At 36.5% G+C, this 16,729-nt stretch overlaps 2 protein-coding genes across 8 annotated transcripts in view; one reads left to right on the forward strand and one right to left on the reverse strand.

Moving 5' to 3' along the window:
• Positions 1–11,567, reverse strand: part of UPF2 (UPF2 regulator of nonsense mediated mRNA decay) — a 93,645-nt gene extending 82,078 nt beyond the window's left edge. The window contains exons 1-3 of one of the 4 annotated variants that reach the window (XM_039877371.1): positions 11,547–11,567; positions 5,928–6,307; positions 2,946–3,725 (exon numbers count right to left, since the gene is read on the reverse strand). In XM_039877371.1, the coding sequence (XP_039733305.1) occupies positions 2,946–3,725; positions 5,928–6,289 (1,142 nt within the window). In that variant the 5' untranslated portion in view covers positions 6,290–6,307; positions 11,547–11,567. The other 3 variants (XM_039877369.1, XM_039877372.1, XM_039877370.1) reach the window with 3 other exon arrangements.
• DHTKD1 (dehydrogenase E1 and transketolase domain containing 1) overlaps positions 11,051–16,729 on the forward strand; it is a 52,226-nt gene continuing 46,547 nt past the window's right edge. For 2 of the 4 annotated variants that reach the window (XM_039877375.1, XM_039877376.1), the window contains exons 1-2: positions 11,982–12,195; positions 13,193–13,241. The gene's annotated coding sequence lies outside the window, so the exon portion shown is untranslated. Of the gene's footprint in view, positions 11,275–11,977; positions 12,196–13,192; positions 13,242–16,729 lie in introns of those variants that run through there. The other 2 variants (XM_039877378.1, XM_039877377.1) reach the window with 2 other exon arrangements.

The raw sequence follows: 16,729 nt of genomic DNA on the forward strand, positions 1-16,729 counted from the left end.
CTCTAATAGTGTGATCTCTCAAGCTAATTAAAATGATCAAGGGCATTTGGGATTTATCGACTGAAAATAGTGTATTTGATATTTTTAATCCATCTTGTCAAAATATCAAAAAAAAAAAAAAGGCTTAAAGTAATTTAACTACATATGAGTCTTAAATATCCACTAGCTTGGCACTTAGATTTCTAGCATTATCGTGTCTAAAAACAAACCTTACTGGAAAAAATTACTGGCTGTGATTTATTCCTGATGTAGAAAACCTCAAAACCACCTACTGAATAATGGTTGGGAGGGAACAAACACTGGAAACTGGACATTTTAACAGTACACTGTAATGTGCCCTCTTAGAAGTAAGGGGACTAACATTAGGCCAAATAGGGACTCTGCACTAATCCATTCCTCACGTCTTCTTTGCTCAGTCAGGTATTTAAATCATTTCACTACAGAAGCTGCACAAGTTGAAGCTAATCTAAGGCATGAGTGATTTATTAAGCCAAATGCCATTTTCTATATTATGATTAAGATTCTCACATCACCCAAAGTATTACATCTAAGTGGGCAGTCTCCCATAACAAAATGGCTGCTACAATGCTAAGGTCAATTTATACTAGGTAAATAAACTCCTCTAACAACCACAGGTTAATAGTTCTGTATTTTAAATGAGTAAGTTTCTAGAAAAAAACCACTATCCATGCTTTTAACACTATATCCTGTTCTAAATTTTCATCGGTGTCTTGAATAATGAAAGAACAGAAGGTCTGTTTATCAAATTGAAAGTGCCAGTGGCTAAGAACAATTAATACTATAAATATAATCAATGTTCAAAATTATCATTAGGTTAAAATGATATATCAAAAGCACCTAAAGTTTAAAAGAAATAAGAAAGTCTGTAATTAGGTTTAAACAATTATTTCAGTAGTTCAAGATGAAGAACTGGTTTGACAGTAGAGAAATTAGGCTTTAGGTGTACCTAAGCCTAACAAAAAGTCAAAAGAACAAGGCATCTATGAAAACTAATAGAGTTTTACGTCTGAGGATGAAAAGAGTGCATCCAAAACAAATATCCTAAGAATAGTGAAGTATCTGGAGTCATTGAGGGAGGTATTTAGCCTGAAGATGAAAAGGAAACATCTTGACTCCAAATATTTGGTATAGTACCATCAGTAATATCTGAATGAGAAGCCAGTGTTTCTCAAACTATTTGTGGTTAAGGAATAATTTTTTCTAGTCATTGTAGACACTTTTATAAAACACAGTAAAAATATCATGACAATAGAAAATTGCCATAAAAATATCTAAATGCTTAGCCTCAGTTTCTAAACTAAATTCACTGTCAACATATAAAAAGGTCATGGACCCCCACTTTGGGCTTTATTCCATCTGTACCAGAAAAGTACATTGAAGGGAGAGTTAAATTTCAGCTTGAATTCCTAGGAAATACGTGTGTCCAACATCAGAATGGGTTAGAGCACTAAGCTCCTTTGAGAGGTTTTCAGAGGAAGAACTTATTCTGTCAGATAACCTGTAAAATTCCTACACTGGAAAGGTGATTAAATAATTGTAGAACTTCTTTGCCCTCTAAGTTTCTATAAGGCCAATCAAAAGCAAATACACACACAAAACCCTTAAAGTAGCTATTAAAAAGTAATCAGAAGCATACTTAAAAAATCAGTTGTCATGTATTAGGTAGAACACATGGGAAAAGGAAAAAGATGAGGAAAATGACAAACACTGTAAATCACAATCGAGAAATCTTAAATGTGTAATTATTAATAGACCACCATTTTCCTTTTTAATCCATTATTGACTATATACATTCTAAGTTGCCTTTTCATAGTTTAAAACAGTCCTCATTACTCAAAAGCACAAGGATTTTTGTTTTTTTAAACACTGAGGAACACAACTACTATCTTAAACTCTCACCTCTGAGTACCCCTCAGCCGCCAGATAGCCAGCCATATAGTCTCTGCACCCATGCTGACACTAACCTAACTGTACTACTGGCATAACTATTTGTCTTCTCTTCTGGTTAAGTAGTAACTACTTAAACCAGTCAGTCTTTTCCAACTGTAGGCTTATGAGGATAGAAAAGTATACTCCCCCCTATTAATTCCTTATCACTGGCAACTTCAGACTTTTAACCATGCACTTTAAGTAGTTGCAAAGTCTCAGCCACAGGCTACTGCAATTGCCTCCTTTTTGTATCACCTCAGTCCTCCTCCAAATCCACCCTCCATAAAAGTTGACCTAAAGGCCACCAACTTTGTCTGTTGAGGCCGCCTTGGTATGGTTGCTACCCAGTAGTCTATCATATCTTATAACAGTCAAAGGTGGCCCCTAAATCAGGTGTCTTCACTAATTACCAGGGGCACCAACATTATTTCTTTAGAATTTTAAATGGATGTCCCCAGGACAAAGACTCTTGTAAACGCATTTACATAGCTGCACTTAGGAAACTTTTTTCACAGCTAATTTGGTGCATTATTCTTCAAATTTCTGACCTAAGTTATCACTGGTAAAGTATGGCCCATTTCTTAAAAAAGAGTAAGCAAGTATCAATATTGATATGAATAAATTAAAATACAAATCAAACCTGTTATAGAGGGAACAGTGAAACACGCACGAAAGGATAGTAGATAAGTGAAGAAAAGAAAATGTATCTCTCGACATTAAGTAGTTTTTAAATCACAGGAAGAAAACGAATTCACAAAGTAAAAATCACCATATACTTGCCATATTTCTTTTAAATCAAAAACAAAATCTATGGTAGGCGCATATTTAAACATGAGTACTTAGATTGCTAGACTTTGAAATTTTCCTAGAATGTTAAGAAATCACCTGCAATGAGCCCTTTTCCACAAGTTCTTTCAGTGGCATGAAGACTTTAAACATTTTTAAGTATGAGCTCCAAAATAAATTCTCAATTCTGAGAAACATTTGAAAATCACCTGTTTTGTCTCTCAGTATTCTGTAGCTCCCTGTGGTCCCTTTTCAGGTGTTTGGTCAAAGACGTAAAGTATTCTTTTAAAAGATTCTGGAAAGGTTGCTGTTTCTCTGGACTAACTATCTCACTAGGAGGAAAAGTCAAATTAAATTTCTCTGCAGCACTCTTTACTTTCCTTGGTACAAGTCCAGCAATATCATCTCCACAATGTCGACAAAAACTAATCACCACAGAAACATGAGTATGGGATTCCCGATCGGCATTAATAATATTTTTTAGCTGTTCATAGATTAAAGAAAGACCTTCCTTGTCAGTGAAAATCCCAACTATTGTCAATTCTGCAATGAAGCGTAAATCAGTTCTTAACTTGGTAATGTTAGGTGTTTTCTCTTCTTTCCTTGCTTCAAAATGTTTTTTCCAAACCTGAAGAAGTGATGGGGCAAAGTCGGCATATCGCTGGTGAAAGAGAGAGCATAAGTGCACAGCACAATTCACATCAGATATTTTTAGCTTTGCTTCCACAATAGAAGCTACAGCTTCGGCAATGTATTTGCTTAAATTTAGGCCATTAAAATCGTGGGACAAGGAGTCTCTCTGTTGTTCCGTAATAGTTTTTAGTTTCTTGACAAAAGCAGTATTTTTCTTCAAACTTGAGTCGAGTCGGCTAAAGAAATTTTCCTCTGGTCGACTGTCTGGAGCATTTTGGTTTCTGCTACGAAGTTCTTTCCTTAACTGATGTCGTTCCCAAGCTTCCTGATGAAGCTGAAGGGATTCTTCCTTCTCTCTAGATATTTCAAAAATAAAAAATGAAAAACCAAGTAAATTAATCTGTATATTTTAAAGCATCAATGCCAAATCCCATTAAGTGGGAAAGTCAATGAAAAAGTAATCACATCAGCATCAGAAGCCAAGAAGAACAAAAGATGCAAAAGAATCTTTCACTACTTCTAAAGACATTTTATTAATGACTTAAGATAATAAGCACCCAATAATATACTGATAATAATATCGCATGTGGTAGAGCGGAAGATTTTGAATAGATTAAAAATCATTCTGCCAACTAGTAAGCTAAATGTATAAAACACTTTTACTTGTTATTTATACTTCAATAAAGTTAAAAAATAAGTAACTTGTAAAACACACGATGCTTAATATAAAAAGTGTAACATATGCTTGTGAAGGTTAAAAAACCTTAAACAGATAAAATCATTGGAAAAACAGGAAAAAAATTGTCCACAAGGAATATTTAAGCTAAAGAATAAACATCATAAAAGAATGCATTAAAACGTTTTGAGATGTTAAGTACTATTTTTCCATACTTAGACATTAACTAAATCTTTAATAAAGTACATGGCTTAAAATTCAAGTGTAATTTTAAAAATCTGGAAAGGAACCAGAAGAGAACTAACTACAGGATAAAAACCCTTTAATATAAGGTTAACAAATTCAGTTTATCCTGAAAGGAATAGTTAAAAACAAATCTACCTATATCTCTACTAAAAACATGAAATATGTTTAACTTGCAGAAGTAGTAAAATAACTTGGGCAGGAGTGGGAATAGGGACAATCTGAGGTTTGAGGTTTCAAAGATACCAAAGTATGTATTTTAAAATATCTACTTCTAAAAAAAGTAAATTTTCATCATTCTGTGATAACTATCCTTGAGCTGCCCTATAACTGATATTTTTCCACTAAAAGCCGAGGATGTTAACAGGGAGTTACATTTATCACCGGGAGCATGGACATATGAGTATCTCTGGAAATCTCCCAGCCACACACAAACACAGGATTAAGTGAGTGCATACTTTTAAGAAACTGTAACTTGGGCAGTAGTGCACAATATATATGCATTAAGTAACTCAATTTTCATCTGCATTAAAAACACCTAAAAAAATGTAATGTAGTATTGTGATGTGATGCTTTAAAAGACTCCGGGAAAGTGGTAATTGTTTACGCTGGGTAGATGGGGGGAGGGGAGGAGGGGGCCAGGGCATTCCGTTAGATTTTTTGCATATGTTTGAATTTTTTGGGTTTTTTGGTTATTGTTTTTTTAAGCTCTCTATATTGGAGGGGAGAGGGAGCAAAGATAACAGTAAAACTGAATATCCTTGTGAGTTAAATAAAAAAAGTGAAATATAAAAAAAGTAAGAAACTCTTAAGAATCATGGTTCTGAATATTCCAACACTAGAATACAATACTATTGCCTTCCGCACTTAAGGCTCCAGTTCCTCATTAAAAATAAAGGTACTGTACAAAGAACTTTGATTAAGAAAACAGGTGGACCCATGACAATTGTTTGCAAACAGCTTTCTAAATTATATATGTAAAGAGCTCATGCTATTCAATAATTGTCATTTGCACTACATCCTAGTGGTGTTCTTATGAAGACTCTCTTGTTTTTCACCACTTTATTATATTACTTGAATAGATTTACAAAGTTTAAAATAAATTGAGAAAAAGAATATGAGGCATTATGGAATTATACTTAAGGACAAAGGTGTTAAAGTCAGCCCAACCTAAGTTAAAATCCCAGCACTCCACTGTTCACCGAGACCTTGGGCAAGGTACTTAACCTCCTTATGCTTAGTTTTATTAAACTGTAAAATGAGGATCATAAAACTGACTTCATTAGGACTGCCTTAAGGATGTGTACTGATACGCTTCCTAGTAAGAACTCAATAGCAGCCATTAAGAACTAAAGATTTTCAGCTTAAAAAGATGATTCAACCACTAAAAAGAGCTTTTTAAAAAAAAATCCACATTACTCTCAAAAAACATTTATTAAAGATTACTATTTTTTAATTCGAAGAATTAAAGCATCATAAGCATTCCTGAAGTCAATGAAACTAAAAGAATATGTAAATTAAGATACTCTCAACTCTTAAGGATCTACGCCCTGAAAGTTTTATTTCAAATAATCACTTTTTCCAAAACAGTCCCACCTTCCCATTCCTTCACATCAATCATTAAAATAAATGGTCTTACTTCAACTGGGCAGCTTCTTCTTCTTGCTGTCGTTTCGCCTGCTCTTCCTGCTTCTTTCTCTCTTCCTCCTCATGTTTCTTTTTTTCTTCTTCCTCTTTTTTCTTTAATTCCTCCTCTGCCTTCACCTTTTCTTCTTCTTTTTTCTTGCGTTCCTTGTCTTCTTTTTTTCTCTTATCTTCTTCCAGTTTCTTCTTTTTATCTTCAGGGACCTTAATAACCTCCTTCTTGGCAGTGAGCTTGATCTCCTCTTTTGGTTTCTCCCTGCTGCTCACTGGCCGCCTTTCACTGCAGTCTTTTTCCTTGTTGTTTAGCAAAGATTCTTTTTCTTCCATACTTGCTGGCTTTTTACGCTCAGCTGGCATTATGTTACCCAGGACAATCTGTAAAAGTAAAAGAATGTCAGTACTGTAGGTGCAGTGACTTTTTTTAGTGATGTGACACATTTTTTTCAAAACAGAACATATTAATGCAACTTGGCAATTGTGAGAGATTAATTAAATGCATGAAAAATGAATACTATTTTTGTGATAATTTATTGGTCACTTTCCACATTCTATCATTACTAGTTATGCCTATGCCTAAGTACTTTTTAATTAAGGAAAAACTCAAGCACAAACAAAAGTAGAGAGCACAATAAAGGAAATTCCACATACTCATCATCCAAATTCAAACATTACCAATTGCAGAACAATGTATCATTTAATTATTAATATTTCAGTATGTATCAGAGAACATTTTGAATCATTTTTAAAGCCAACATTTCACATCTGTTAAGAGATGCTGGTGATACTATTTCATACAATTTTCAACAGAAGTATTTAGAGCGTAAATGAGTTCTTGCTTTCTATAAATCAAATGACAAAATAGACAACAGGAGACTCACAGATGTCACTTCACTGTTCTAACCTTATCAAACCTTCAAATACAAAAACTGTCAACTATCTCGAATGTGACTAGATCGTTAAGCTCTTCATTTGTAGTAGTCAAAATTAATAAGTAAACAAGACAATGATCATAAAATTTGTATATTCTGTTTTGTATCTGCCAGTATAGTAGCCACCAGTCCGGGGTTTCTGTGCCTCAGCACTATTGATATTTTAGGTGTTTTTTTTTTTGGCTGGGGGGTGAGGTAGGGGGTAGGGTAGAGTGGGTAACACTGTCCCGTGCACTATTCCAAGTTTAGCAGTATCCTTATCTTCTATCCATTAGATGCTAGTAGTATCTCTCCAGTTTTGACAACCAAAAATTACTCCAGACATTGCCAAATGTCCAGTGGGAGCAAAACTGCCACCAGTTAAAAACCACTGCACTAGACACATGTGGCCGCTTACATGTAAGTTAATTAAAATTAAACAGAATTTGAAATTCAGTTCGTCAGTCACTATATTTCAAGTGCTCAATTCCAAATGTGGCTAGTAGCTACCAAATCAGACAGTGCGAATCATCACCACAGAAAGTTCTATTGGACAGCACTGGTCTATAGCACAGGTTTTACACAGCTAGCTGGAAATAAACTCTGGAAGAACAAAAATATGTATTTGTAAGCAAAATTCAGGATTTTTCATTTCTAAAAACAAATTTCTCTGCTTATAACCAGTGTATTACCATAATTTCTTCTATGGACAGTGGCTCATGCTTTAAGCCCTAAATCATCTGAAAACTGTATAAGAAAAAAAAAATTTTCTATTTAAGAAAGATAAGTTAAACTTTCGAGGTTTTTTTTATTAAAAACTCAAGCTACACACAGTATTCTTAAATATTTTTGAATATAGGTTTTGAATTACAGCTATTAAAAACTAGGTTAGCAAAAAAAACATGTGCAATAATAAATATTGTATTATTTATTACCACACAAAGCATTTATTTACGACCTAGGCCAGCAGTAGAAGCACTTTAATTTTTGGAGACACATGCCAGTCTGTACCTTCTGTCACTTCTTCCTTCCCCTTTTTCTTTTTTACTCTCTTACTCTCCATTGCATGTTCTTTATTTTTTTATCTTTTTTTAAAGTTCGAAATTTATTTCGAGTATGACATAAGTAGGTTACACACATAGCATGCAGTTCTATTCAGCAATAAAAAAGAACTTGATATATGCAACTCAATCTTGAGGTCATTCACTCTGAGTGAAAAAAGCCAATCTCAAAAGGTCACATGTTCTCCACATTTATTTTGACAATGACACCCAAAAGCTTTAGTTAACCCCAGTAGTGAAAATCAGAACCAAAAAAAAGCTGTTAATCCTGTTTAAGCAATCACTGAAATACAAATGAGCATAACTACTTATTTATGTGGAAAGACAGTGTTAACATTTACATTACCTGAAAAACAGTTATCAATTCTTATACAGCTTCAATTAAATACTCATCTTTCATATGAAAATATCATGTCCTACAGCAAGGAAACTTTCGAGAGGATAATACTAATAGCTACCACTCAATGGTCCATAGTAAACAATCTTTATACTTTATCTCATTTGATTCTAAAATCTTTATGAGGTGGGTATTATTTTCCCTATTTTATAAATGCGTAAAGTGAGACTTGACCAAGTAACCTGACCAAGGCTTCCACAGCTGGTGACAGAGATGGAATCTGAACCCATACCCTTAACCAAAGTTATTAAAAACCCAGAGAACACCTAGATGGTGAGTAAGAAGACTTCATCATAAATACTAAGAAAAAAATCACAGAATTACGTATCTCAGAGGAGAAAGAGTCCCTGATAATGGCTAAGCAGTTTTTACATTATATATTTTACTGTTGGCAGATTCTAGCTAAAACATATGGGGACAAGATAATTCCTAAAGTACAGTACAATCTTACTTAGAGTTATTTGTCATTATGTGCAAAAAATATATTTATATAGAATTTGTATTTTCTGATAGTAAGCATCAACAAGAGACATTTCAGCAAGGAATTATAGTTCTCAATTTAAAAAATGGCATCAAAGTTCACCAGTAATGTCTCATTTATGAAGATAAAATTAGACATTAAGTTCTGTTAAGAAATTCACCTGAAATGTGACAAATTCATAAAGGATCATCATTTATTAGCTCAACAGAGTCTCCTAAATGTTTGTGACTCTCTCTAGTCTTCATTTAAGTGTCTACTATATCAAACTGTAGTAGGCACTCATGAATTAGATCCTGCACTAGAGAATGAAAAAACAAATTCTCAATAAGACCCATAAGTCTTGGTACTAGTATCTTCTTTGAATCACTTCATCCTCCTATTACAAACATATACCAAAGTATACTTGGAACTAAATTGCAGTGGACAAAAAATATGACGAAAATATAAAGGTTCATAGAAAGGTAGCAATGCAACATGAGAAAATAATATAGACTTTGAAGTCAGACAGACTGTTTGTATCCCAACTCTACAAACTGCTAGCTATGGAAACTGGGCAACAATTTCCCTAAGTCTATTCATTGATAAAATAGAGATATTGCTACCTCTCTTACAGAGTTCTTAAACAAGCACAGAAGCTAGCATGAGGAATGCATTAAATAAATGTTTGTTCTTTCAAACATTTCAAACTCTAAAAATCTCTCATGATAAACTTTTAATAAACTTTTAATACAAGTTTATCATGAGAGATTTTTAGAGTTTGAACTACTAGATTTTATCTGCTCTGATTCTCAATTTTTACACTGAAGTGGCAACAGACGAGTAACCTTCCAAGATTACACAACTAGTTTAGTGGCTAGGTCAAGACTCACTGTCCAGTGCTCTTTTCCAATATATACCCTGACTCTAAGATTTAAAAAAAAAAAACACAAACATGATTCTTATCAGTATGCATTTGTATTATGTCAATTAAAAAACTTAAACTGAGCATTAATGAAATGCTAAAATTCTTTTAATTATTTTAATAAATCCATGCAGCCAAATATTTTACCTAAAGTTTCAAAAAATTTTTCAAGTAAAAACTAGAATTTTAAATAGATTCTATTTAAGATTCTATCTCAACATAGTACAGATAAAAATTAGTGATCTTTTAATTGGAATATAATTAGCTCTTACAAATTTTTTACTGAGTACAATTACATTCAGACAGTCCTTAAAAGGAAGCTATGCTTTAAAACCACCTTCCTAGCTCCCAAAATAGTATCCTGGCCCTTGGGCTTTATGTTTTACTTGGTTTTCTAAATATATTCCGAACTTCCACAAGAAAGTAAAACTACTTTACTAGTAAAACAGATACCAATGGAGTGTCCTGGGGGACAGAGTACAGAAAAAGGGGTGTTTCCCTTTTAAAGATATTGCTTTGCAAAGTACCATATGGACTCTGTATGAAATCACAATCAGACTGCACTGAAAATACTCCAGTGTAAAAGAATGCTGTTTACCTTTCAATTCTGTTATTCAATTTGTTCAAAGGGCAGAACCACATACGGGCATTACTTCCCAGTCTTCGACTTTAAAGATCGTCCAAAGTTATTATAAAGGACTCATTCAAAGTTTTTACGAATTTCACCAGAGTTCAAAACTGGTTTCTTGATGAGTTGTACAATTTTTATAAACACATAAAAACCATGTTCAATAAGAAGGGAAACAGTTGTTTTACTTGGGTCTGCTGCATCACCACCTACAAGTCCTAAAACAGAAGAAGAGCTGACGGTCCGGTCCAGTGTGTACCCCCAAGCCTGTTAGCTGGCTCTGCTTGACCAACCTGGAGACCAAATATCCTGTGATCATCTCCTTAGTTCAACAGCACTAACAAGAGAGTTACCAGGAGCCTTGGGATGAAGGTAAAGTGAAAAATCCCCAGCCTAGGAGACTAAAAAGAAGTAAGCCAAAAACCTATGCCCACCATTCCCAACTACACTCAAACCCCTTCCCCTACACACTCACCTCCCACAAACCCCTGCTCTCGCTCCACATTCCTATAACTAACACGCTTCCCCGCCACAACTCCCCTTCTACGGGTATCCACGGTCACCTTCACCAACCATCCTTGCTCCAACCCCAAACTTCTCACCCCACACTCGCTCACCACCTAAGACCGAGCCTCTCCGGCTGGTCTCCGTACTCCACATCCTCCCACATACGCACCCTCCCCATTTCCTCGCCCTCGCTTCCCTCCCGGCTCCCGAAAAGCTTTTCCCCACCTCCCCTCACTCTACTCCACACCCCCAAACACCTTCACCCCGCCACAGCAGGCTTGCCGTCTCCAGCCCCGAGGCCCAGCCCGGGTATGTGAGGCAGGAACCCCCTCTACAATCCCTCATGCCTGCCCCAGGCCGGAGGCTCCCGCGTTGGTGGGAGCCTCCGAGAAAGGGGTCTGAGGAGGACGACGCTGGACCCGCGGTCCGTCTACTGCTTGCCGCCCCCAGAGCGCTGAGGTGAGGAGTCGTCTCTTGAGTCCCCCAGGGAGTAGGAGTCCAGGCCGGTGCCCCTCAGACCCGCTTCCTCCCGGTCGTTGGAGCGGAGGGAAAGGAGGTTCCCCGGGACTCACCTCGAGCCTGTTGTCAACATTAGCCCCGGGTTTCCCAGCACCAACTCCAGCGCTCGGGCTCTCCCCTCCCCTCCCCCTACCTATCTAGCAGCCGAGGGCCCGCCTTCCCTCAGCTCCCCCTCCTCCCTCCGCCCTCCGGCCCTCCCGCCCGCCACTCACCAGCGCGGCCAGGCTGCGAAGTGGGGGCGGGGCGGAGGGAAGGGGAAAGGAAGAAGGTGCCCGCGCGATTGCCAAATCGAAACCAGTCCGGGTCGCCTATCTCCGGGCATAGCGGTACCCTTAGCTCAGCTCCAGCGTGGTTAATCGCGAGCAAAGGCTCAGGTCGGTGCCACACACTCAGCGGCTTGTTCAAATTGTCCCCTCAGTGACAGAAGTGAATTTTTCAGTCAGGCAATTAATAGGGCAGCCACAACCAGCACCTCGAGCCAGGGCCCCAGCTGAGGGGAGGAGTGTTCCGAGGGCCGGAGGCAGGAAGTGGATTGGTCGCCAGGAAAGGGAAAGCGCCTGAATTGGCGACGCGCAGGCGCAGGTACTACGGGGGTGGGGTGGGGTGGGGGGGGGGAAGGGAAAGCGAGAATGGGCGGGGCGGAGCTTGTAGGAGGCGAGGAAGTTGCGGTAGAACTGTAAGAGAATTACGGAGCGCCATTAAGGACAAGTTTGGCCACGTGATTCTCATGGGCGTTTCTTGGAGCGAACGTGAGGAAGAAGTCTAAGAAGGGAAAGTTTGATTGGACTAATTGGAGAGGTAAGGTTGAAGTTTTAGGAAATTGGAAACTGGAGAAGCTAAAGGTTATGGCTGATGAGGAAGGTAAGAGTTGGTTAGGAATGGGTCTAGATTTAAGAATGTTCGAGAAAGATTACGAAAGTCCCTTGGGGAAATGTTCCGGAGGACTTTTAGGTGTTCCACATCAAAACGTTTCAGAGTGAAGAAGAGTCAAGCCTTTTCGCATAGGGATTTTAGGAAGTATCCGGTTCTAGCAAGTATATTTTAAAAATTACAGTGGAATGATTTACCTGAGTTAATTGAAATCACTCGTTTTTTAAAAAGAAAAATTGTCTCGTCTTGTCATTAACTTCAGATGCGAACCCAAGTCAGCTTTTTAAAAATAAGCATCAGCCAGCCTATCCACACGACTTACTACCTTTTAAAATGCTAAATTTGTGCACTGGCCCCCTACTTTTATCGAAGCAGTGCGAGTGTCTGCCAGCATGATTTAACTAGGTGTTTGTACTTTGGCTCTGGCTGGTCCAGGGCCAGCGGAACAAAGGTGCAAAACTGGTCTTGATTCTTGCTTGACAAGCGGCGCCCTACCTGATATCCAAGCCCACAAAATGAGCTGCTCCCAATCTGAGATACTTGAGGCAGGTGTAGTTTCCCTTTTATTCAGCTTTGCACATTTGCCTCAACTTAATGTTTTACTTCCCATTTATTCTTAGCACGCAAATTGCCCTCCTAATCTGAGTGTTGATGCTTCCTGTATTTAAGGTTTTTTTTTTTTCTAAAACACTACCAATGGGTAAATCATTTAAAGGGTAGTAAAAGAGAAAAACAAATGCTGCTACTCTGTACCATTGAAAATTATGAGAGAACTGTCCCCAAACACCACCCACATTTCAGTTTTCTTTTTTTCATTTTTGTCTGAATATCTTTAAGATTTACCTATGCTATTGATAAATCTTTGCCTTTTATCAGGTGGTAAAAGGAATAAGTACAAGGATCAAAAAATAGAAGGGTATTTTTTTGAGCATTTGCTATTTTACATTTGTTATCTTAATAATCTTGTATTATGATCCCCATTTTATAGGAACTGAGTCACAGAAAGACTAAGTAATTTACTCAAGACCATAAAACTGGTAAGTATATCATCTAATATTACACTCAAGTTTAACTCCAGAAACCAAAGTTCTTTCTGCTATGTTCCACTGCCTTTATGTACACTTTCACATTGACTGAGAATGCTGCCAATAATTTTTTTTCCAAAGAAAGATGTCAGGCTAGCCACCAGAAACCTTCTGATGTGAAGATATCATTGTGAGCTGTATCTGGAAGAAACACTGCTCTGAAGAAGCCATCATTTTTGTATTTTGATGATAATTCAAACCATTATATTCTGAAACTGCATTATATTAAGCATTTAAGCGTTTATTTAGATATGTCATTATTTCAGAAAATTCTCAAAAATGTCCATTCTTCTTTTTGCCTGGTTCAGTTAACAAGACTATACCATGTGGAAAAAACAGAAAAAACTGCAATATGCAAAAATACATGATGCTATTTTCAACTTAAAACCTAGTTATAATGTTTCACAAAAGGAAGCAAAAGCAAGGGTAAAAGATTATAATTACAGGGCAGGATAAACCCTGAATTAAAAAACAGACATTATTTGAATTGGACTACAAGGTGCGCTGCTTGTGGTATGTTGTAACTTGAATAATACCAGCTGTCTTTTAGGAGCCAGTATCCAGTTTAACTACTTTAAGCTAGGAAAAGCTACCTGTTTTTCTCAGGCAGCTACCTGTTCATGGTATATCTCTGGTGAAAATTTTTCAACAATTTTATCTCTGTCTCTCTACTTAACAGTTTCTAAATTGAATGTGCTCAGATGTATCCATTCAGTAAGAGATCTAAGGGTTAAGTGCATTTAAACAAATGTAAATGTTAAGCATGTGAAACATAATAGTACTAATTACCCCGCCATCTTGAAATTTCTCATGGAACTATAAGATTGAAAATCAATTTACTAACACTGGCTTCTATTAATTTCACCAAAATAGGAGTGAAGCAATGTAAAGTTACTTTTTTTTTTTTTTTTTAGCATTTAATAAATATGGTTTGTCAAAAACAAATTAGATTATAAAACTTATAGAGTGGTTAGAACAGTGCATAACAGATACTAAAAGTTGGTAAATGAAAATTTTATAATCTAATGCAGCAGGTAGATAGTAAGTAAGCAAATAAAAAAGTTAAAAGGTTAGAATAAATGCTACAAAGGAAATGAACAGGGAGATATAATGGAGAGAGAGAAGAGTGTGGCTACTGTAGAGTGACCTTTTTAATGATGCAAAATTTGAGCACCTAAAGAACTAGAAGATCCCAATTATCCAACTATAGATATCAAATAGGCAGTTGAGACTTAAGAGTTGTGGCCTAGAGATGACAATTTGAGCGTCATTAACATGGCTAGTATTTAAAGCCATAAGAAAGAATGGGATCAAAGAAAATGTAATAAGAGAAGAAGTCTCAGGACAAAGGCCTGGGAAACCTCCAAATATTGAGGATAGTTCTCTAAAAAGACTGAGTTAGGAAAGACAGAACCTGGGGAGTGTAGTCATGGAAGCCAAGAAAAGAGCTGCTTCAGGAAAGAAAAAGTGGTTAACTGTCTCCAATGTTACTGAGAACAAATAACATGAGGACAGAAATGCTTATTGCTTTGACACCATATGGATCAATATTGACTGTAGGGGGTAATTTAGTGAGGTAGGGGGGACAGATTGGTATTTGAGAAATTTTATTGTGAAGAGCAGCAGAAAAATATAAGTCAAGGATATTGTGAAGTCAGGGGAGATTTTGTTTATTTTTGTATCTTTTGTATCTTTTAACTAGAGATATAGAGAATGCTAATAATCCAAAAGAAGAGGGAGATATTAAAGATATAGGAGAGAGAAAGGATAATATAGGACCAAAATCCTTATGAGATTGAGAAGGAATGAAATCTAAAATGCAAGTGGAAAGAGTGCCTTTGAGAGAAGCAGGGGCATTTCTACGTAATAGTAAGAGAAAATACAAAGATGGATGCATGTATAGACAGGCTTGGAGAGATGGAATAGAGAAACTCTAAAGGATTTCCTCCTTGATCAGTCCTATTTTCTCAATAAAATTGGAGACAAGGTCAGAAACTAAGAGATGAAGGAGAGTGTGAGAGGTTTGGAAAAATGGAGAAATATGAAAGAAAACACCTTGAAGAGTGAAAACAATGGAGATGCATAGTGAGGATTGACAGGTCATGCTGGAAGCCACTTGAGGTTTGTGGTCATAAATTGTAAGTAAAACCATCTGGCCTACTCATGCCAATTTCTCCAGAAGAGATGGGCAGTTAAGTTTAATCAAAGTTGTGGCATTTTTTTTTTTCCTCATGAAAGTATTGCCGGAGAAAGATAAGAGTAAAGGAGTTGGAGGTGTTTGCAAGAGAATGATTATAATGAAGGATCATGGACTCTAAACTGGGCACGTAGGAAAGTTAAGGTACATGAGATATGTATGTGGGTGTAGGGGTGAACGGATTGATGGGGTAGAGGATGAAAAGAAAACTGACCAGTGATAAAAAGAGCCAAAAACTTCTGAATTAAAGAAGACAGATGAGGACATCAGAAAGTGGTTCTGAAGAGCTGCAGTAGCTAGGGGTACAGACAAGAGGGAACGAGTCCAGAAGAACCAAGGCTTTTAAAAGAGAATGGAAGAGAACCGATTTAGAAGCCACAATGGAAACGGAGGAACATGCATCTCTAAAGTCAGACTAGTTCCGACATTTACCAACTAGAACTTGGGCTAATTCTTTAACCAGTTTAGGTCACAGCTCTTTCTTTAAAATGGTGATAATAATGTAGTAGTTTTTCATAGGGTTTTGTGAAAAATAAAGGAAGTGATTCAAATAAAAGCACTTAGCACAGTTCAGAGTATATGTTCTGTGTTAGCTTTTACTAAATCATTTTGGAAACAATAAGCAATCTAAATGGTTTTGCAGTTTGAATAAATGGTGCTTCAACAGCGCTTTCTCTGCCTTAACACTGGTATGAAACCAGTCCATCTGAAACCTTTTACTCCAGCATTACAAATTGTGCTAAGACAACGAACTTTAAAATGAAGGTTAAAAAGAGAAAGTCAAATCACTGCTTGCAATGTATTTGTTGATTAAATATCTTATTTGTCAATGATAATAAGACTGAAAAGAGAAAAAATGAAGAGTGTTCTCAGCGATTGTAACCAATGATGATGAAGATTTGTAAATATCTCTAATTCTGGTTTCACTTCGATTTGTCCAGCAGAATAACCTTCTCAGTATTCTTTGGGGGTAACTAATGATGAATAAGTGGTAAGGAAGCTAATCTTATGTCATCTGACTGGTCTTAATTTTTTAATTTCTGACCTATATTGTTAAGTCTTTGCTGTGGGACATCTGTAATGATTAATCCACATACACTTCAAACCTAAAGAATCCAAAACTGAACTTAATATTGGTTTTTAACCTCAAACCTGAAGAATCCAAAACTGAACTTAATATTGGTTTTTAACCTCATCTACTTCTTTTTCTATTTTTATTCTATAAATGATGCTAAAGGGGATC

The sequence above is a fragment of the Pteropus medius genome, unplaced genomic scaffold, assembly GCF_902729225.1.
Source record: "Pteropus medius unplaced genomic scaffold, Ma_sr-lr_union100, whole genome shotgun sequence".
Taxonomy (NCBI): domain Eukaryota; kingdom Metazoa; phylum Chordata; class Mammalia; order Chiroptera; family Pteropodidae; genus Pteropus; species Pteropus medius.